The sequence below is a fragment of the Bos javanicus genome, chromosome 10 (assembly GCF_032452875.1).
Source record: "Bos javanicus breed banteng chromosome 10, ARS-OSU_banteng_1.0, whole genome shotgun sequence".
NCBI classification, from domain to species: Eukaryota; Metazoa; Chordata; class Mammalia; order Artiodactyla; family Bovidae; genus Bos; species Bos javanicus.
The window spans coordinates 71,275,097-71,297,532 of NC_083877.1; the positions used below are offsets into that span (position 1 = coordinate 71,275,097).

Genomic DNA, 22,436 nt, shown 5'->3' on the forward strand with positions numbered 1-22,436 from the left:
AGCGCGAGGAAGGGCGGGGCTTCGGAGCGGTCGCCCGGGTTACCAGGAGGCGGAGCCGTCGAGGGCGCTTTGGCCCGGATGTCCGGGCGCCGTGGCTTGGTCTGCTAATCTGCGAGTCTCTCCAAGGAAACCTACAAGCTGCTGATGGGTGAGTGGTCGCCAAGGTCCTGGGAAGCGTTTATCTTAGTCCCTGCTTCTACCCTACGCTGCCAGCTCTGCGCTTGGCTCCAGCGGGTGGCCTCCGGATAGCGGCGAGTCCTTGTCCTTTGTTCCCACGCGTTTTTGGCCGGACCGAGGTGGGATGGGGATAGTCTCTGCCCCAGGCAAACCGAACTGGGGAACCGACTGCAAAGAGAAGGCCGGCTGCGTACGCGGGAAAGGCCAGGCCTTTGTTTATTCAAAATGTCACCTCAATTCCTTTTTTCAGTCCCTTTGTTTAATATTCCTGAGGGTTAACTTGACAATTTAAAGGGCAGGCGTTAAGTGCAGGAAAACAGTAAAGAAAGCAGAAATTAATGCTGCTTTACTGTTGTGTCTTGCTTCAGCATCAAACGTAAGTTTTGGGGGCCGTTCCCAAAGGACCATGACGGTTGCAAAACAGTTAAAAATTCAGATCTCCTTTACTATAGGAAATAAAAGGGGAAAGTGAGCGGACAGTGGGAGCTAGGGTTGTTTGTTTGTTTTTTCCTTAGTGGACAGTAAGCTTTTGCTTATTGGAGAAGGAAATGGCAACCCACCCCAGTATTCTTGTCTGGGCAATCCCATGGACAGAGGATCCTGGCAGGTTACAGTCTTTGGGGTCGCAAAACAGTCGGAAACGACTGAGCGACTAAACAATAAGCTTTTGTTTTCAATTTATCATTGCTGATTTTCAGGTCTTTGGTTTTCTGAAGTTGTGGATTATTTACAGTCAGATGTATTTATTAAGCAGCTGTTAGATGCAAAATTGGTATAGAAGTTTCCAATTTTTTAACTTCTGCGTTCTCAAAAAATCTGAAACAACTCGCTTTGGTCTATTAATTTTCGTCTATTAGTTTGTGATTACAGTTGATTTAAAAATAAGTGCTGAGCTTTCCTAGTGGTCCAGTGGTTAAGTGGTTAAGTGCCAGCCAATTCAGGGCACAGGGGTTCAGTCCCTGGTCTGAGAATATCCTACATGCCCCAGAGCAACTAAGCCCCTGCACCGCAACTACTGAGCCAGGGCTCTAGAGCCCAGTGCTTGGCAAGGAGAGGCGGCAACGAGGAAGAAGCTGGCGGCAAGCCAGAGAGCAGCAGCGAAGACCCAGGGCAGCCAAAAATAATAAATAAATATAAATACATAAATAATAAATGAAAAGAAGTGACTGCGATAGTGAAAAAAATTTTTAATGCCAAAGTAAAGAAGCCATGGGTTTTGTTTTTTTTTTTAAGTCAGAAATTTGACAAAGGTGAACATATTAAACTTGAGGCATTTTAGTCTGTGCTATTTCTATTTTTCTCAACAGCACAAGGAGAAAGAAGAGAGTCTACTCCAATTTGAAAGAAGAAAGTATTGTGGATCAGGCAGTCTCTAGATTGTGAATTCATGAAGAATTTGGGAAATGATTTTTCAGGAAAAGCTTAATTTCCCAAATTCACTTTTGACCAGGACTTATTCCACAGTAGGGTGTGTATTCTTTGAGGGTATGGCCTCTGTCGTGTTCCCCTGTGGATCCATCCGGGTCTCTCACCAGTGGAATCACACTTAATGCATGTTTACTGAGTGAACATATCAGTGATTGAAGGGAATCAGATGTCACTGATGAAAAAAATTCCTTTGATGATAACTTTTCCCTGTAGGTGAGGTCAAAGGCAATCAGCCCTGAGTTTTTGGTTAAAAAGAGCTGCTTTGTATGTTGTCTAAGGCTTGAGATCAGAGGGTTGATTCTAAGGCAGTGCTTCCTAAGTACTGGTCAGAAGCCCATTGAGAGCCTTGATGAAATTTTCACCTGTCCTCTACAAAAATGACCAAAGTTAGGATAACTTACGAGGCTTCTTATAAAGTGAATTTATTTACCTTAAAGTCCTTTTATTCTGAAATTGTGTCCTTTCTGCTTTTCTGGCATTAAAATGTGTTCTTTCATGAAGGGAGGTGATGATAATTTTCATGTGTTTTAAGGCATGACTTAATGTTCTTTCGGGGCAAAAATCCTCTATTAATCCTCTAGTTTCAAAAAAAAAAAAAGGGGAAATTCAAAAGTCTAGACCATCCAGTCAGGGTGAGTGACTGGCTGGAGCCATTGGAGACATTCCAGGCTGGGCTTTGAGTCCTGGGCAGAGTCTGCCTGGCTGTAGACCTTGATTTTAAGGAACAGCATTAGCAACAAGGTTCCATGTAACCTTCAGTAGTGTCACAGTGTAAAAGGAGAACTAAATACAGGCATCAAGACTTCTGTCTAATACATATTTTTTTCCTTGAAACTGTGTTGAGATCATTTCTGCCAACTGTTTCAGCTGTTATTACCTAATTTTTTATAATCACAAAAGATGTTACTATACTGGCATTTGTTTTTAAAAAGCTGTCGATATTCAACCAGCATGCCTTGGACTTTATTGTGGGAAGACCCTGTTATTTAAAAATGGCTCAACTGAAATATATGGAGAATGTGGGGTAAGTCTTAACTTTGTATGTTATTTCATTTGTAAAATCTGTTTGCTTCTGAAATATTGGGACATGTAGAATAACTTTTTTCTTCAGTGTATTTCAACCTAAAAAAGAATATGGAGGCATTGATAAAATTCTCATTTGTGTTGTCATATTGTCTATAATACATCTTTGTGACAGTCACAGTTACTAAGTATTTTTTAATGGATAATTTAATAATTTCTAATTACTTTTTATTAATATAGAAAAGTGACTTGGACAAAAATTTAACATTACAACTCCAGAGCATTACTCTGCAGTTTTTATATGGTGTTAATGACTAGATTTTCATGTAACTTAGTCAACTATTTTTAGTAACTATTATGCAGGTATAACAAATACAATTTAAACTTTTAAAATTTTATTTATGTTTTCTCTTTTATCTTTAAAAGACGCACAGGTAAACAGATGTTTACACTGAAATGTGACATCTTAGTGAACAATTTTGGGAGGGTGTTAATGTTCTAAAATAATATCTGTACATAAAATACTGTTCTTATATATTGTAGGTGTGTCCAAGAGGGCAGAGAACAAATGCACAGAAATACTGTCAGCCTTGCACAGAGTCTCCAGAACTTTATGATTGGCTCTATCTTGGCTTTATGGCTATGCTTCCTCTTGTTTTACATTGGTTCTTCATTGAATGGTACTCAGGGAAAAAGAGGTTAGCACTGTTCTCTAAATGTATCTGAATGCACTGATGTTGGAATAGTTGTCATTTAGAAGACCTTATCAAGTAATTATACCTCTGTTATTTTACAAGTGGCAGGCTTGTTTTTCTTTTATCTTCTGATTACTTTTGACTGTGGCCAGCAAACTGCTAGAGCATGCCTCAGTAAATATTAAGGGAAATGTCCTTTGTTTTACTCTGAGTGAAGCTGGAGGAATATTTTATTTAATTTTTATTTCTTAATTATCTTTATTGGTTTTTTGCAAAGAATTGGCTGTGATTACAAACTGTTTATTGTTCTAAAACAAAAATCTTTGCAGTTTAATACTGTAGTTTAAGTGTTATGGCTGCAACCTAATTATGAAAACTTATAGTAAAATCCACAAAAACTTACTGAGCATTGTGTTTGATGTTTAGAAGATCAGAAGAAGAGATACAAAAATAATTGATGTGGTTGATAGCCCTAGTCTTATAGAGAAGACAAATACATACACAACTCCTTATAATACATACCAGTCTTGAAAGTATAGAATCAAAAGTGTATAAAAGCTTTATAAACTAAATGGTCTGGAGTCACAGAGAATGGAAGAGATGAAATCGTGCCTGGTGTCACCTGAAACACATCAAAAAAGGAACATTTCAGGCAGAGGCAACAGTGTGAACACTGGCATAGAAGTATGAAACATGTGATCTCTTATGGGTGGGAATGGGAGTAGTTGGGTGTTCAAAGTGTGGATAGCACATGAGAGAAAGGTAATAAAAAAGGAGGGTGAGAACGGGGCCGAGGCCAGAACGTGAAAGTCCTTGGTAATGATGTGAACCTTACTGCACTGGGAGTGAGGAACCGAACTCTACCATAGTACATTTCAGCCATCCTGACTGTTGGTTCCTCTTAACATCTCAGCATCTTTCCTGCTTTAGGTCCTGTCCCTTTCCCCAAACTCTTCTCTGCCTGACATACTCTCTTCTCCCTGCACCTTTTGACCTAGCAGCTTTTCCCCCTTGCAATCTCAGTTTAAATCACGCCTCCTTAGAGAAGCCTTCACTGGCCCAATCTAAAGTAGGCCTGGCCTCATTATTTTTCTTTTTTAAAAGCACTGTTATTTTGTTGTTGTTGCTTTGTGTTTAGCACTCAACACAATTTGCAGTTATGTTTGCCTCCTCATTTCATGTTCTCTCCCACCCCTGATTATAGGCTCCATGAGAGCAGTGGTCGTCGCCATTGTTATCTATGGACTCTCCAGAGACCAGCATAGTTGCTGGCACATGATAGATACTAGGTACTTGCCGATGAATGATTTATTGCTGAAGGTTTTTGTTTGGAAAAAGAGTATCTTGGGTATATGTTTTAAGAAGACAACTTCTGTGGAGGGCAGATTAGAGGTGAGACATACTAGAAAGCTGTTGTCCAAAAAGTAGTGATGGCTAGACTCCAGTGATAGGAATGGAAGCAGAGAGGATGGTCAGATGGAAGTAGAATCAGTACTTTTCTGGACCTACCAGATAAGTCCACATTGATTATTTACATTGGAAAAGCATTCATTATTTTTCAGAAAAGAAGCCATTAAATTTTTTTAAAAGCAGCTCTCATCCTACTTTTAGTTTCTGTTGTAGAATGATGAGAGATGAGGGTGAGAAAAGAAATGTGATTAACAGAGCTCAAGTTAAATAATTGCTCATTTGGAACTTTATAGCTTGGAATGGAGAAGAGGTGGGGTTAATGAATGTACCTCACCAAATACATTTGAACTAAAACATCAGATATGGTTTGAGAGAATGTTAGAGCAGAAGGTAGAACTTTGGCTTGGGGATAAAGCCGAGATATGATCAGTGCTTAGACAGGAAAGGAGGTGGGCTTAAAAAGGAGTTTGCATATCTATGTTTTACCTAAGAAGTTGGTAGCAAGAAATACAAGGGCCATCTCTTATGTTTTCCTGAGACATTGTACTTAGAATCAAGGAAGCAGGGGCCTACCTGTCTTAGGATAGACTCATGTTTCTCAAATTTTTTCATTCTTTCCTCCGTAAAGAGCTTTTTAAGATACTTTTTCCCCCTAATTTCACCTCAGTTCAGTTCAGTCACTCAGTCGTGTCCGGCTCTTTGGAACCCCATGAATCACAGCACACCAGGCCTCCCTGTCCATCACCAACTCTCAGAGTTCACCCAAACTCACGTGCATCGAGTTGGTGATGCCATCCAGGCATCTCATCCTCTGTTGTTCCCTTCTCCTCCTGCCCCCAATCTCTCCCAGCATCAGGGTCTTTTCCAATGAGGCAACTACCCCATGAAATTTTAGTATCACAGATATACTGTTTATTGATTTATATAGTGTATGTATATATGTGTTTTATATATCAAAAGTATAATATTATTTTATACTCAAGGGTCAATTCTTATCTCCTTGGGAGTCCTAGTGCCCACTGAGATGCATAGTTCAGTTCAGTCGCTCAGTTGTGTCTGATTCTTTTGCGACCCCATGGATTGCAGCACGCCAGGCTTCCCTGTCCATCACCAACTCCCGCAGCTTGCTCAAACTCATGTCCATTTGAGTTGGTGATACCATCCAACCATCTCATCATCTGTCATCCACTTCTTCTGCCTTCAGTCTTTCCCAGCATCAGGGTCTTTTCCAGTGAGTCCATTCTTTGCATCAGGTGGCCAAAGTATTGGAGCTCAGCTTCAGCATCAGTCCTTCCAATGAATATTCAGGACTGATTTCCTTTAGGATTGACTGGTTTGATCTCCTTGCTGTCCAAGGAACTCTGAAGAGTCTTTTCCAGCACCACAGTTCAAAAACATAGGCTAGACACTAATCAAAACTTCCCTTTCTGGCCTGTTTGCTTTTCCCAGAGTTTAGTGTTAAATTTGTTTTTCTTTAAGGCCAGGGCAGAGATAGGCAGAAAATGCATATTTTTTTGTAATGAAGCCAGAAGTTGTGCTTCTTTTGTAATTTGTTTTCCAAATGTATCCATGCAACAGTCTTTAGGGATGTTTGCAGTGTGCCAGGCGCTGTACTAGGCTGTGGGATTCAGAACTGACTAGTGTGGATGCTCACAGCCCAGTGGATGAGGTAAGCAAACCGTCACAGAGTTTGTGAGGGTCTCGGGTAGAGGCATGTGCATAGTTTTAAGGCTATCTTAGAGAGGGAATAGGGTGATGTCACAGGAGAAAAAACTGATTTTAAACTGAACTTTGAAAAATGAGTCGTTTTTGAGAGAAGTTGAAGGGAGAGTTTATCAGCAGGAAAAACGTGCAAAAATCTAGAGCCAAGAGAGAGCACAGTATAACCAAGAAATGAGAGCTGAGGGTGCTTTGAGAAATAGGGACTGAATAAGACCAAGATATAAAGAGATCTGGGGCTGGGAGAGTCTTAGGAAATATTCCTAGGACCTGGGATAACCCCAGATCTGATCTTAAAGGATACACCATTTGCCAGGTGGGTGACATGTGTTTTGAGGTGGAGCATGGTGCATGCCTATGAGTGAAGCAGTGAGGAAACAAGCAGCTTTGTAAGGCCAGGTAGTATGGGAGATAAGGCTGGCAGGAAGTATTTTTCCTGAAAGGCAGATGGGACTTACCGAAGAAGATTAATAAGGGGAGTTTTAGAAGCAGATTCCATTTTGTAAAAGATTACATAGTTGACTGAAGATGGATTGAAAGAGAGTATGATGAGTAGAAGATATTAAGAAGAGATGGCAAGAATACACAGAAGAACTGTACAAAAAGATCTTCACAACCCAGATAATCACGATGGTGTGATCACTGACCTAGAGCCAGACATCCTGGAATGTGAAAACAAGTGGGCCTTAGAAAGCATCACTACGAACAAAGCTAGTGGAGGTGATGGAATTCCCGTTGAGCTACTTCAAATCCTGAAAGATGATGCTGTGAAAGTGCTGCACTCAATATGCCAACAAATTTGGAAAACTCAGCAGTGGCCACAGGACTGGAATAGGTCAGTTTTCATTCCAATCCCAAAGAAAGGCAATGCCAAAGAATGCTCAAACTACTGCACAACTGCACTCATCTCACATGCTAGTAAATAATGCTCAAGATTCTCCAAGCCAGGCTTCAGCAATATGTGAACCATGAACTTCCTGATGTTCAAGCTGGTTTTCGAAAAGGCAGAGGAACCAGAGATCAAATTGCCAACATCTGCTGGATCATGGAAAAAGCAAGAGAGTTCCAGAAAAACATCTATTTCTGCTTTGTTGACTATGCCAACGCCTTTGACTGTGTGGTTCACAATAAACTGTGGAAAATTCTTCAAGAGATGGGAATACCAGACCACCTGATCTGCCTCTTGAGAAATCTGTATGCAAGTCAGGAAGCAACAGTTAGAACTGGACATGGAACAACAGACTGGTTCCAAATAGGAAAAGGAGTTCGTCAAGGCTGTATATTGTCACCCTGTTTATTTAACTTATATGCAGAGTACATCATGAGAAACGCTGGACTGGAAGAAGCACAAGCTGGAATCAAGATTGCTGGGAGAAATATCAATAACCTCAGAAATGCAGATGACACCACCCTTGTGGCAGAAAGTGAAGAGGAACTCAAAAGCCTCTTGATGAAAGTGAAAGAGGAGAGTGAAAAAGTTGGCTTAAAGCTCAACATTCAGAAAACGAAGATCATGGCATCCGGTCCCATCACTTCATGGGAAATAGATGGGTAAACAGTGGAAACAGTGTCAGACTTTATTTTTCTGGGCTCCAAAATCACTGCAGATGGTGACTGCAGCCATGAAATTACAAGACGCTTACTCCTTGGAAGCAAAGTTATGACCAACCTAGATAGCATATTCAAAAGCAGAGACATTACTTTGCCAACAAAGGTTCATCTAGTCAAGGCTATGGTTTTTCCTGTGGTCATGTATGGATGTGAGAGTCGGACTGTGAAGAAGGCTGAGTGCCAAAGAATTGATGCTTTTGAACTGATGTTGGAGAAGACTCTTGAGAGTCCCTTGGACTGCAAAGAGATCCAACCAGTCCATTCTGAAGGAGATCAGCCCTGGGATTTCTTTGGGAGGAATGATGCTAAAGCTGAAACTCCAGTACTTTGGCCACCTCATGCGAAGAGTTGACTCATTGAAAAAGACTCTGATGCTGGGAGGGATTGGGGGCAAGAGGAGAAGGGGACAACAGAGGATGAGATGGCTGGATGATCACTGATTCGATGGATGTGAGTCTCAGTGAACTCCAGGAGTTGGTGATGGACAGGGAGGCCTGGTGTGCTGCGATTCATGGGGTCGCAAAGAGTCGGACATGACTGAGCGACTGATCTGATCTGATCTGATGATGAGTAGAAAGCCAGTAAGAACGTTACTAAAGTCATGTCAAGAATTAATAAGGTTCGGATTTTGCCTCCAAAAATATGAATTCTATAAAGAAGCAAAAGATTGGGTTCTATAATATGAAAGTGTACACATTTATTTACGTACTCGGTCTTCATCTGTGTAAAACGGCTTAGGAGTTCTGCTTCCAACACCTTGGGCTCATTAGGAGCTTCGGTGATCTTCCTGCGTGGAATACCTAAAGTCTGGAAGAGACATGCTATGGAAGACACTGCTGGTCTCACAGGAGTGGGGTGGGGTGGGGTGGATCTTTGAGAACTCTTCTCTTTCAGAAAATAAGCAAACCCACCCTGAGCTGGAGCCACAGCACGCAGTAGGGTTGGGTTGCCTAAGGCTAATTGCCAACACTAGCTGGGTAGTCCTTTCTTTCTGTTCCACATGATGTTGAGTTGGGATGCACTCATCTCGAGGCTGGACTCGGCTGTGGTGTGCAAAGTGAGTAACTCCTGGTAGAATAGGTGCTGGCTGTCAGCTGTCAGCACATGGGCGCTGCTCACCAGCAGCTCTTTTATCTTTGGTGTTCTGAAGCTTAAGTATTATGTGTATTGGTGTGAATTTCTTTTTATTTATTCTGCTTGGAATGTGTTTTGATTCCTAGGAAAAATTCTGTGAACTTGCTTTTCATTATTTCAGTTGAGCCCAGTCAAACCACAGAATCAGTTCAGTTCAGTTCAGTCGCTCAGTCGTGTCCAACTCTTTGCGACCCCATGAATTGCAGCACACCAGGCCTCCCTGTCCATCACCAACTCCCGGAGTTCACTCAGACTCACGTCCATCGAGTCAGTGATGCCATCCAGCCATCTCATCCTCTGTCATCCCCTTCTCCTGCCCCCAATCCCTCCCAGCATCAGAGTCTTTTCCAATGAGTCAACTCTTCCCATGAGGTGGCCAAAGTACTGGAGTTTCAGCTTTAGCATCATTCCTTCCAAAGAAATCCCAGGACTGATCTTCAGAATGGACTGGTTGGATCTCCTTACAGTCCAAGGGACTCTCAGGAGTCTTCTCCAACACCACAGTTCAAAAGCATCAATTCTTCGGCACTCAGCCTTCTTCACAGTCCAACTCTCACATCCATACATGACCACAGGAAAAACCATAGCCTTGATTAGACGGACCTTTGTTGGCAAAGTAATGTCTCTGCTTTTGAATATGCTATCTAGGTTGGTCATAACTTTCCTTTCAAGGAGTGTCTTTTAATTTCATGGCTGCAGTCACCATCTGCAGTGATTTTGGAGCCCCAAAAAATAAAGTCTGACACTGTTTCCACTGTTTCCCCATCTATTTCCCATGAAGTGATGGGACCAGATCTTCGTTTTCTGAATGTTGAGCTTTAAGCCAACTTTTTCACTCTCCACTTTCACTTTCATCAAGAGGCTTTTGAGTTCCTCTTCACTTTCTGCCATAAGGGTGGTGTCATCTGCATATCTGAGGCTATTGATATTTCTCCCAGCAATCTTGATTCCAGCTTGTGTTTCTTCCAGTCCAGCGTTTCTCATGATGTACTCTGCATATAAGTTGAATAAGCAGGGAGACAATATAGAGCCTTGACGTACCCCTTTTCCAATTTGAAACCAGTCTGTTCCATGTCCAGTTCTAACTGTTGCTTCCTGACCTGCATACAGATTTCTCAAGAGGCAGATCAGGTGTTCTGGTATTCCCATCTCTTTCAGAATTTCTCACAGTTCATTGTGATCCACACAGCCAAAGGCTTTGGCATAGTCAATAAAGCAGAAGTAGATGTTTTTCTGGAACTCTCTTGCTTTTTCCATGATCCAGCGGATGTTGGCAATTTGATCTCTGGTTCCTCTGCCTTTTCTAAAACCAGCTTGAACATCAGGAAGTTCATGGTTCACATATTGCTGAAGCCTGGCTTGGAGAATCTTGAGCATTATTTACTAGCATGTGAGATGAGTGCAGTTGTGCAGTAGTTTGAGCATTCTTTGGCATTGCCTTTCTTTGGGATTGGAATGAAAACTGACCTATTCCAGTCCTGTGGCCACTGCTGTTTTCCAAATTTGTTGGCATATTGAGTGCAGCACTTTCACAGCATCATCTTTGAGGATTTGAAGTAGCTCAACGGGAATTCCATCACCTCCACTAGCTTTGTTCGTAGTGATGCTTTCTAAGGCCCACTTGTTTTCACATTCCAGGATGTCTGGCTGTAGGTGAGTGATCACACCATCGTGATTATCTGGGTCATGAAGATCTTTTTTGTACAGTTCTTCTGTGTATTCTTTCCACCTCTTCTTAATATCTTCTGCTTCTGTTAGGTCCAAACCATTTCTGTCCTTTATCGAGCCCATCTTTGCATGAAATGTACCCTTGGTATCTCTAATTTTCTTGAAGAGATCTCTAGTCTTTCCCATTCTGCTGTTTTCCTCTATTTCTTTGCATTGATCCCTGAGGAAGGCTTTCTTATCTCTTCTTGCTATTCTTTTGAACTCTGCATTCAGATGCTTATATCTTTCCTTTTCTCCTTTGCTTTTTGCTTCTCTTCTTTTCATAGCTATTTGTAAGGCCTCCCCAGACAGCTATTTTGCTTCTTTGCATTTCTTTTCCATGAGGATGTTCTTGATCCCTGCCTCCTGTACAACGTCATGAACCTCATTCCGTAGTTCATCAGGCACTCTATCAGATATAGGCCCTTAAATCTGTTTCTCACTTCCACTGTGTAATCATAAGGGATTTGATTTAGGTCATACCTGAATGATCTAGTGGTTTTCCCTACTTTCTTCAATTTAAGCCATTAAGTTTTAGGGTAGTTTGCTATGCAGTGGTAGATAACTGAAACATTGTTCAAGGAGAAAACTCAAAAGCATCTATAGACTAGATATTATAAATGATGAGAGTTTAAGAGGCTGGCTATAAGTATACAAAATCAGTTCCTTCCTTATATTTCATTTATAGAATCACAGTTCTGTGAGGTAGCCAAGACCAAGGTAGCTAAGCTACATTGGATTTATATAGTAGAACTTGACAAGCTAGTTCTATAATTTATATCGAAGTTCAAAGGCCCAAAACCACCAAAACCACTGAAAAAGTAGAAGAATATATGTAATATCAGGAAATTACTATCATTCTGTTGTCTCAGGGATAGATAAGTGAAACCCAGGAATGAAACGGAGAACCTAAAAGCAGACTGGTTATATAGGGCACTTCTTATGGCGGGGGTGGCATGGCAGCTTAATGAGGGGAAAAGAGTTAAGTCTTCAATAAAATGCTGCTCCTGGACAGTTGGATATTCAAATGGGAAAAGCTAAAGTTACGTTCTAACTTAAACACAGAAATCTCTTATAAGTTAAAATATTAACTTATACACAGAAATCTCTTCTAAATGTATGAAAGATCGAAACATGAAAAGCAAAACCTTAAAACTTTTAGAAGAAAATACAAGATAATATTTTTCTTAGAGTGAGAATCTGTTAACCAGAAATTTAAAATTTGATAAAGCCAACTATATTAAAATTCAGAACATTTGTTCATAAAAAGACATCACAAAGAAAAATGACAATTCAACCCATAAACTGATAGGAAGACATTTGTAACACACTTAACTAACAAAGCAGGATAGACAAATAATAGAAAGATCACAAGTAGAATATTATAAAGCAGTGAACATGACTGAACTTCAGCTATAAGCAGGGCTATAAATGAATCTTAGAAATGTAATTCTGTCTGAGTGGAAAAAAAAATCTGAGAAAGGTTATATCTCTTTATCGTGTTGAAAAATAAGCAAAACTAAATAGTGATTTTGAAGTATAAATACAGATGGAATAAAAACTCTTCAGCAAAACTGATTAAGGCAATTTAGTATAATGGTTATTTCTAGGGGAGAGACAGGAATATGGAATGGGGAGGAACAGGTAGATATAAGTTAATGTTCTAGTTATTGGGTTAGGTGATGAGCTTACAATGTTTATTATATTTTTAATTAATGTATATTACATATAATCTTTTATGTACTTTTAATGTTTAAAATAATTTAAAATGATGCATAGATAACTTAAGACATTTTTAATAGTTTGGAGAGATATTGAATATAAAAGTAGATCCAATTTCTGCTCTTCTACACATTTAGACAATATAGGCACATTGTTATCTGGGATAAGTATTTATCCCTTTTTAGTAAACAAGGTTAAATTCTTCCCATGTAGTTTTTGTATGTTCTTTGCTTTTCTTACCTTGTAGAAGATTTTTTTGTTTCAGGATTGATCAGTTACAACTTCTTTTTAGAATCCGTATTTTGAAGCCTAAAGAGGTTTTATTAAAAGCCAGTTACACGCTGAGAATTCTTTGGTGATCGTCCTTCCTTTGTTTTCTCAGTTCCAGTGCCCTTTTCCAGCACATTACTGCGTTGTTCGAATGCACTGTGGCAGCTCTCGTCACCTTACTTGTGAGCGAGCCAGTTGGTGTGCTTCATATCCGTTCCTGTCGAGTACTGATGCTTTCTGATTGGTACACCATGCTTTACAACCCAAGTCCAGACTACGTGACCACAGTGCACTGCACTCATGAAGCTGTCTACCCATTGTAAGTATTCATTAAGATCATTTTTTTAAATCGTGATTGTAGATTTCATTCATTTCAGCAGATTGAGCCTTGTGAAATGGCTCCTAGGCACTAGGGAAGATAAACATAAATTATTTTCTTTTCTAAAGTGATAGTCTGATAAGAGGAAATAGAAGTACATCTTAGTATAATAGAAGTGAAAGTATTTTAGTGTTGATGTTGAAGTATCTAAGCACTTCTAAAATAAACTATATGTTTCTTAAAAAGGGTTATAAGGAAAACCTTTTTGATATAGAACAGAGAAGCAATATCTGACTTATAGGAAATAATATGGGCTGTGGAATTTGAATCCCAAGCCTGTTAGCTGTTAATTTGAACATGTTAAGAACCTCTTGTAACCTCGACCTTCCCATTGGTAAAAATGGGAAGAACAATGGCCTGTAAGGTGACCATGAGGATTAAATAAGTGTGCCTTACCTATAGGAAGCACTTCCAAGTAGCTGGCATTATTATTAGAGTACTTGGGTTAATGTTCTTTCTCCCCACCCCCCCAAATACATGTAACTTTCACCAGAATGTTTTTTTTTTAATATCAAATTAATCAGATTTTGTATAATACTATCTCAGACTACATTTTTAGAATTTCTGTGAATTGTTGGTGTTCATTTTGATGTGTTTTTCTCAGTAAAGGTACAATAGAAGAGTCTGGTATTTATATTCTTATAATTATAGAAATTTACCATTATGTAATATGCTGAACAAAGCAGACCTTTTTGTGCAAATCTTAGTAGTACTAAGTGTCCAAAAAAATGCACGTATGTAAAAAGATAATTTTCAAAAAATGAGATCTAAAAATAAGATCCAGATATAGAGATATGAGAACCTTTTCTAACTGCCTGCCTACCTTTTAAGTCCTGTAAATTATTTATTCCTTATATATATAAAATTATATATAGAGACAGTCAGATATATAATTTATACATATAAACTGATTAAAATAATAGACTTTTTGGAGCTCTTAAGGAATAGACAGATTTTACTTTGTTTTGATGTTGATAGGAGGAGGCCTAACAAGAGAAAAAAACTCATCCTCCAAGAGGTCAGGCTTGAAATAATGCAGTACGGTACAGGGCTGGGCCTGAAAGCGTCATGAGAGCGCAGGGGTCCTCGGTCACTGAGCTGTGTGAACAGGCATGGGGTCAGTAATTTGGGACAACTCTTGTGCTTCCCTCAACTTTCCTCTGCACAGGAGAGGGTTTGAGTGTAAGTTAGTAAAAATAATTTTAAATCCTCATGAAAAGAAAGTTAGAAATATATGTACAGAAATTCCATTATTCAACATAAAGAGCTAGAAACTATAATCTGCTAATAGAGTATCTTTTTACAACTTTTTTTGTGATTTTTAAAAATTACATTATAGGACATTTGGAAAACAGAAAAAGCATAGCCCAGATAAAAAAACTATAATTCCATTTCCTTAAGATGATCACTGCTAAAAATGTCTTCTTCCATTTCTTAAGATGATCACTGCTAAAAATGTCTTCTTCCATTTCTTAAGATGATCACTGCTAAAAATGTCTTCTTCCATTTCTTAAGATGATCACTGCTAAAAATGCAACTGACCAGTTGCATTTCTGTGTGTATGTATGTATTTTTTTAAGAGTGTTAAAGTTATATTATTCACATGCCATTTATAATCTGTTGTCATTTAATGTATGAGGCACAGTTTTGTTGTTAACGTTTCTTTCATAATTGGATTTTTAATGTCTGCATAGTAGTCCAGCATAAATATATTATAAAATTTAACCACTTTCCTATTGTTGAATATATTCTTCCTGGGTTTTCTTTATCATGTGATTCAGTAAAAATGCTTGTTCATTGGGTTTTTGTGTATATCTGATTGTTTCCCTTTGATTAATTTCTACAAGTAAACTTTCTGGATTAAAGATATAAACATTTTACGATTTTTGATACACATTTCCAAACTGCCTACCAGAAGGGAACCAGCATGCTCTTTACAGCAATATATGAGAGTCTTTCTGGCCAACCCTTTACCAATCTGAATATTTGACCGGTAGACTTTTGAAACCTTTTTCAGGATCTTTGATTTTAAAATGATCAGTGATTAAAGGACATTTTAAAACATATTTGTGATGTAACAATTTTCTATTTTATTTCCCAGATACACCATTGTATTTATCTATTATGCATTCTGCTTGGTATTAATGATGCTGCTCCGACCTCTTCTGGTAAAAAAGATTGCCTGTGGGTTAGGGAAGTCGGATCGATTTAAAAGTATTTATGCTGCACTTTACTTCTTCCCAATTTTAACCGTGCTTCAAGCAGTTGGTGGAGGCCTTTTATGTAAGTTTGATGGGTAACATCAATGAAATATATTTATTATATGTGATAAACAATATTTTCTCTGAGTATAATATTGGACCTTGTTCTTTAAAGTAGTTTTGTTTTCATCCTTGAAAATAAGCCATACTATATGTTTTTGCTAAAACACATCATCATTCTTCATCAAAACTAACTTGTTTAGAAGATACTTTGTATTTGATGCTCACAGCCGCATAGGAAGGTTTTTTAAAATCTGAGTGTAAATGACACAAAAACTGGTTTTTACATATTACAGATGGAAATAACTCTTGATATCATATGATGTTTACCATCAAGTTAGGTCTTAGTTTTCTATGTTTTTTTTATCAAAAAACTTTTAGAAACAGTAAAAAAATCATCACTATATTTTTTTATTTTGATGCATCCATTCATTCATGTATTCAGCAACCATTTAGACTGATCTGTGACTCAAAAGAAGAATGAAAGTTGGTGTTAAAGAGCTCACGCGCTACTAGGAAATCTATACTAAGTAGCTGAGAACATAGAGTGGTGCTTTTTGAACGTGTGACATTAAACATTGCAAGGAGGTTGGATACCATCTGTGTATGGAGCTTGCCAGGGTGCAGAGGACAAGCTTCTGACCTGAAGGAACTGGGCAAGATGACATCACTGTGCAAGTACTGTAGCTTAGTAGTGCATTTGGTTCAAAGTGAGGGTGGAGCTGAGAGGAAGGCCAAGGGGAGAGGAAACTGGAGGCTAGTTAGGGGTCTTTAACCCTCATATTCTGATTTGACAGATATATTGTTTCCTTTGGCCTGCATGGTGTTTGAAAACCTATAATTTTATTCTCCTAACTGACCTGTGTAAGCATTTGAAGTTGGTATTCTTGGGACCTGCTCTTAAAAGGATTTCGGAGAAAGAGTGACATGACTAGATTTGCATTGAAGAAAGATAACTTGGTAGCAGTGTGGAAGGTGGATTGGCTGGGAAGAGACCCTGGGGCATCAGTTAAGAGATCACTGCCAGAAACCGAGCCTGACTGTGTGACCTAGCAGAGAAACACCAGGAGTGAAGAACAATTTCAAAGACAGAGTTAACTAAGCTGGGAAACTAATACAGCGGTTGAGGGATTGGGAGGAGAATACAATAAAGGAAATATCTAACTTAGTAACTAGTGATTGCATGAATCATGAATGTTAGAAGAAGCAAATAGGTTGGTATTCATGGAATATCCAAAAGAGCACAGGTAGTTATTTATACTGGACAAACCTGGGAGAGCTGACCAGCTGTAAAGATGTAAGAATTGTCAGCCCTCAGATCCCTGTGTCCTGGACAGCAGCTGCTTCTACTGTAGAGAACTTCTTGGTTGTGAAATGGGGGAGAGAGGAAAGTCGTGGAAAGCAGGGACAGGTTGGGAAGTTAACCTAAGGAGACTGCCAGATAGCATTGCTTCCTATGTTGTAGCTGCCTATATTGAAAAATGCCTTTGCCCACACTGAATGTCTTTAGATAATTTTGTTAACAAGCCTCCACTCAGAGCACATTCATCAAGGGAGGGTCAAGGAGTTATTGTTTATGTGTACTAACTATAAACTTATGCAGTCTGCTGAGATCATTCCTAGAGGGTATCATAACAACTCAGTTTCATGATGTTGAAAGAGAGATAATTTTTGGTTTGTAGGGGTGTCCTGGTTCCAGCTGCTATAAAAGAACACCATAGACTGGGTGGCTTACAAACAACAGTGACTGACTTCTTGCAGTTCTGGAGACTGAGGTCCAAGAGCAAGGCACCAGCAGATTTGGAGTCTAATGAGGACTTGTCTCTTGGTTCATCAGTGGCTGTCTTCTCTCAGAGTCCTCACATGGCAGAAAAGGGGAGAGTTCGCTGAGGTCTTTTTTATAAGAGCACTGATCCCATTCTTGAGAGCTTCACCCACATGACCCAATCATCCCAAAGGCCCTCTACCTACTTACACCATCACATTGAGGGTTAGGATTTCAACATAAGAATTTGGGGGACACAGACATTTAGTCCATGACAAGAGAATATAGCAAGCTTGAGCAAAGTAGAGCAGCAAGAGGCTTCTGGTAGCTCAGGATACCAGGGTCCAGGGAAAGAGACACTGGGAGTAATTAGGAAGATGTCAGTGACAAACTTACTTGTTTGGAAGTATTATTGAAGCCCATTTTGAAGTGTGATCTGCCTCTGAACCACCTGCAGAACTAAAATGCAGATTTTTAGGCACTATCCTCAGACCTAGTTGCTTAAAATCTTATATTGTCTTTGACCCTAGAATAAGAACAATTCTAAATCCTACTTTGAGCCCAGAACCTCCCTCTGCTCCCCAAAGTTTGGGCCATGCTGGAAATTCCCTCTTTATCCTTTTTACTACTCAGTCTTAAATTTGTATCATTAGTAACATTGTTTAGCTATTTATAAGTTAATTGGGTTTTTTTTGAATGGTTGGTTAGGACCTAACCTGTTCAGGCAGTAAAAGGTTCTAAATGTCAAACAAGTCATTCATTTATTTAGTAAGTTGGAATCAGGCTTGTATAGATATTTCAGTTTCTGACAGTGTTCCAAATGGGTTCTACTGCATTACAGAGAAATGAGTAGTTTTATTAGTTTGGTACAAAAGTAACTGCAGTTTTGGACCATGAATTTTAAATCATTATAACTAGGCTCAGGTACATCTTTATTAATCAAAATAGGAACTATTACATTCAACATATTTTTTCCAAGAAGAAATAGGTTTGTTTATTTCTGTAGCATAAAAATCCATGCTCCAAGACTCAAGGAACTCTTGGAAAGCATTTTCTGCCTCCTGGTTGTGTAAGCATTTTCTCTGCAAAAAGTTCTCGAGATGCTTGAAGTGGTAGGTGGTTGGTGAGAGGTCAGGTGAATATGCTGGATGAGGCAAAACTTTTGTAGCCCAATTCATTAAACTTCTGAAGCACTGTTTGTCAGACCTGTGGTCAGGCATTGGCACGAAGAACGGGGCCCTTTATATTGACCAATGCTGGCTGCAGGCTTGCAGTTTTTGGTGCATCTCATCGATTTGCTGAGCATGCTTCTCAGATGGAATGGTTTCACCAGGATTCAGAAAGCTGTAATGAATCAGATGGGCAGCAGACCACCAAACAGTGACCATGACCTTTTTTTGGTGCAAGTTTGGCTTTGGGACGTGCTTTGGAGCTGCTTCTCGGTCCAGCCACTGAGCTGATTGTCGCAGGTTGTTGTATAAAATCCACTTTTCATTGCATGTCACAGTCTGATTGAGAAATTGTTTGTTGTTGGGTAGAATAAGAGAAGACAACACTTCAAAATGATTTTTTTGATTTGCAGTCAGCCCAAGAGGCACCCACTTATCAAGCTTTTTCACCTTTCCAGTTTGTTTCAAATGTGAAACAACCATAGAATGGTTGACACTGAGCTCTTAGGCAACTTCTCATGTAGTTGTAAGAGGATCAGCTTTGATGATGGCTCTCAATTGTTGTCACCTTCCGATGGCTGGCCACTATGCTCTTCCTCCTCAAGACTCTCGTCTCCTTTGCAAACCTTGAACTGACCACTGCACTGCACATTTGTTAGCAGTTCCTGGGCCAGATGCATTGTTGATGTTGCGAGTTGTCTCCGCTGCTTTATGACCCATTTTGAACTCAAATAAGAAAATCGCTTGAATTTGCTTTTTGTCTGACATCATTTCCATAAACTAAAATAAATACAAAATACACAGCAAGTAATAAGTCATTAGCAAGAAAAAGTGAGAAATGCACATTAAATGATGTATAACAGAACTACATTTATTTAAGAAGGTATTCTAATATCAAACAGCAAAGTTCAACAATGCAAAACTGCAATTATTTTGCACCAACCTAACTAACTGAAGTTAATTGTTTTAAAATAATTGCATAAAAATAATTCAAGATTTTTTTCAATTTGTCTATTTGTTTTAGTGAGCTGTATATGTTTAAAACATTTTAAAAGTGGCATTTTAAAGTAAAAAATTTATTTAAAGTATTATTTTACTGTACTATATTTGAAGTAGAAATGTCTAGAAGTTTGTCATTAAGAGCACTGAATGATCCATTTAGTCTTTGAGGCTTATTGACATATCACCTTTTAATTAAAGTGGAATTACCCTTATATAATAGCCTGTCTCAACTAAAGTTCCCCAGTCTGGACCACAAAACATCAAAAATTGAGTGATTAGTTTCACAATTCTCCCAAGTTTGATACATAGCCAGTATGCATAGGAGAGAGGTTAATTTTTTACATCAGTGGAAGCCTTAAGGCAGGAGTCTTCAAAGGTAGGCCAAGGATAGTTTTACATCTTTTAAGTGTTGGGGGGGAAAGATCAAAAGAGTAGTAGTATTTCTTGACATGTGACAATTAGATAAAATTTGAATTTTATTGTCTGAATAAGTTATATGTCATAACTTAGAAACTTATAAAGTTAATTGTACTGAACACAGACACATGTATTCATTACGTATGACCTGGCTGCTTTCCCACTGTGGAGTTAGGTGACTGACACAGAGACTGGATGACCCACAAAGCCACTACCTGGCCCTTTACAGAAGCTTGTGGACCCCTGTCTTAGAGCATTAGGGCTTCCATCTCATAGGATTGGTTGAGAAGGTTTTTGTCTAGGAAAAGAATTATACTGTTTGAATTTTTTGATGGTTTATTCAGAAATTTTAATTTTCAGCATAATACCAATGTTTGTCTTTCAGACTATGCCTTCCCATACATTATATTAGTATTATCTTTGGTTACTCTGGCTGTGTACATGTCGGCTTCTGAAATAGAGGTAGGATGTCTTTTTTCTTTTGTTAAAGAGTTTTTTGTTTTTTTTTTTTAAATAGATTTGACTATTGAATAGACAGTAGCATATATGATACAATATGTTACAGCTGATTGCTTTAGTAATCCTTGGCTAAACAGGGTCACTCAGTAGCTTTTGGCTCATCAGTTTGTAAAAAGTTGTATCCTAGACTGTATTTGCTTGGGAAATTAATCAGGCTTAACTTTCCACCATGTTAGAGAAAAAAATCATTTCACATCATTTATCCACATAGAAAATATTTGATTATTGAAATGTTGAACCTTATTAACAGTATTTTAAGGGAAACATAAATTCTTTATTTTACATAGAACCAAGCTGATGAGCCATTTAATGAGAGAAAGTTAACTAGCAAGTTGCAAATTGTATTTTAGTGTGTTTATTAGCACATTTAGATATTACTTTTAATTTGGTCCTTCCAATTTCTGTATATTATAGAGTGATATTAAAGGTTAAAGGGAAATCAGAGTAGTCACCTGTCATTTCTGCTCCCTTCTAAGTATCCAGGCAGCTGACTCTAGGAATGCTGGAAATTGGGTGTATATACCGCCTGCTTCCCATCTGTAGACTCAGATGCTGTGGATCAGGGCAGGAAGAAGGCACGAAATTTGGAGTTCCCTTCCAGTTCAGACTTTTCAGAAGCAGCCGTAGTGTTTCCAGGGTCGAATGGGGGTGTAGACCAGAACCTAGTAATGTGGGCTCCTGTCTCGTCGTGGCCACTGGCGTGCTGAACATAGGAGGCCTGAGTTTCCTCATCTGTAAACTATAGTAGCAAGACTGGGTGATTTCCTGTGTCCCTATGATTCTGGGGTTATGATTGTATGTGAAAATAATATGTTTCAAATTAAAACTAATAAATTATCTAGTTGATTCAGCCCAATAATCTGTATCTATCTCCTTTCTTTTACAAAATTTTATAGAACTGCTATGATCTTCTGGTCAGAAAGAAAAGACTTATTGTTCTCTTCAGCCACTGGCTACTCCATGCCTATGGGATCATCTCCATTTCCAGAGTGGATAAACTCGAGCAAGATTTACCGCTTTTGGCATTGGTACCCACACCAGCCCTTTTTTACTTGTTCACTGCAAAATTTACCGAGCCTTCACGGATACTCTCTGAAGGAGCCAATGGACACTGAATGTAAAATGCCAAAAAAACCTAAGAAGTGTTCTTAATTTTAAAAAAAAGTAAAATAAAAAATGTATTAGTACTCTTCTGTCATACAAGGGAATATGATTGTCAGTACATCTGATGTTTTGGGGAGTTTGTTGTTTGTTTTCTTTTTTCAGTTCAACAGAATTTATGGTTTCAAGGAAAATGCAAAACACCATGATTCTCCATTATGTATATAACACACTGCACACTTACAGCACTCCGTTATATTCCACTGGAGGCCTATTAGGAAGCACTTACCTCTTGAACAATTTAGCTGTTCTTTAGAGCAAAATCATGTTTCTGTGTACCTAGCAATGTGTGATGTTCCTATTTTTATTAAGAAAATCTATTAAGTATAATCTGAAGTCCTTAACATCGGCATAATTGTGCATGCCTATTATGTTTCACTTTGTTTTTCAAATATACTGAATTATAAAGTCAAGCGTATTTGTGGGGTCGGATAACAAAAACAACATACTTTATTTCTATGTTTGCTATCTATTTATTTTCACCAATACAGTATTTTGATCTATTACAAAAATAGAGCATAATTTATATAACAGGTCTTTTGTTTTTAGGTAATTTGCTTGAAAATATCCTCAGGTTATTCCTATTCCTATAAAGAAAAACAATAATAAAAAGCTTAATTACAAAAAAATCTCAAATGTCTGGCATTTAATTTTGTTGCCACACTAGTTGTGGAAATAATTCAAAATGTTAAGTAATTAGTGTCTCTTTCCTAAATGAATAAACATGAATATTTACATACTTGCTCATTTTTGAAGAGTATACCTCATTTCTCTCATTTTTGAAGGATAAACACATACCGTATTTTATAAATCTCAAGACATAATTTTTGTCACATTATGACGTCTCAATTGATGGCTTCTTAGGTT

At 38.5% G+C, this 22,436-nt stretch overlaps 2 protein-coding genes across 7 annotated transcripts in view; one reads left to right on the forward strand and one right to left on the reverse strand.

Moving 5' to 3' along the window:
* The window catches only part of CCDC175 (coiled-coil domain containing 175), a 236,972-nt gene that overhangs the window by 140,323 nt on the left and 74,213 nt on the right, over positions 1-22,436 (reverse strand). For 4 of the 5 annotated variants that reach the window (XR_009738761.1, XR_009738760.1, XR_009738762.1 and 1 more), the window contains one exon: positions 22,052-22,156. The exons of the other annotated variant lie outside the window; for it this stretch is intronic. The gene's annotated coding sequence lies outside the window, so the exon portion shown is untranslated. Of the gene's footprint in view, positions 1-22,051; positions 22,157-22,436 lie in introns of those variants that run through there. 5 annotated transcript variants of the gene reach the window in all.
* JKAMP (JNK1/MAPK8 associated membrane protein) lies at positions 21-22,311 on the forward strand. Of its 2 annotated transcripts, none has more exons than XM_061429038.1 (7): positions 21-148; positions 2,538-2,629; positions 3,172-3,326; positions 13,009-13,215; positions 15,377-15,558; positions 20,275-20,351; positions 21,305-22,311. In XM_061429038.1, exons 1-7 carry the CDS (start codon positions 145-147, stop codon positions 21,521-21,523), a joined length of 936 nt encoding a protein of 311 aa, XP_061285022.1. In that variant the 5' UTR covers positions 21-144; the 3' UTR covers positions 21,524-22,311. The 2 variants fall into 2 exon arrangements, with proteins under 2 accessions (XP_061285022.1, XP_061285023.1); XM_061429039.1 differs by having other exon boundaries at positions 44-148; positions 2,556-2,629.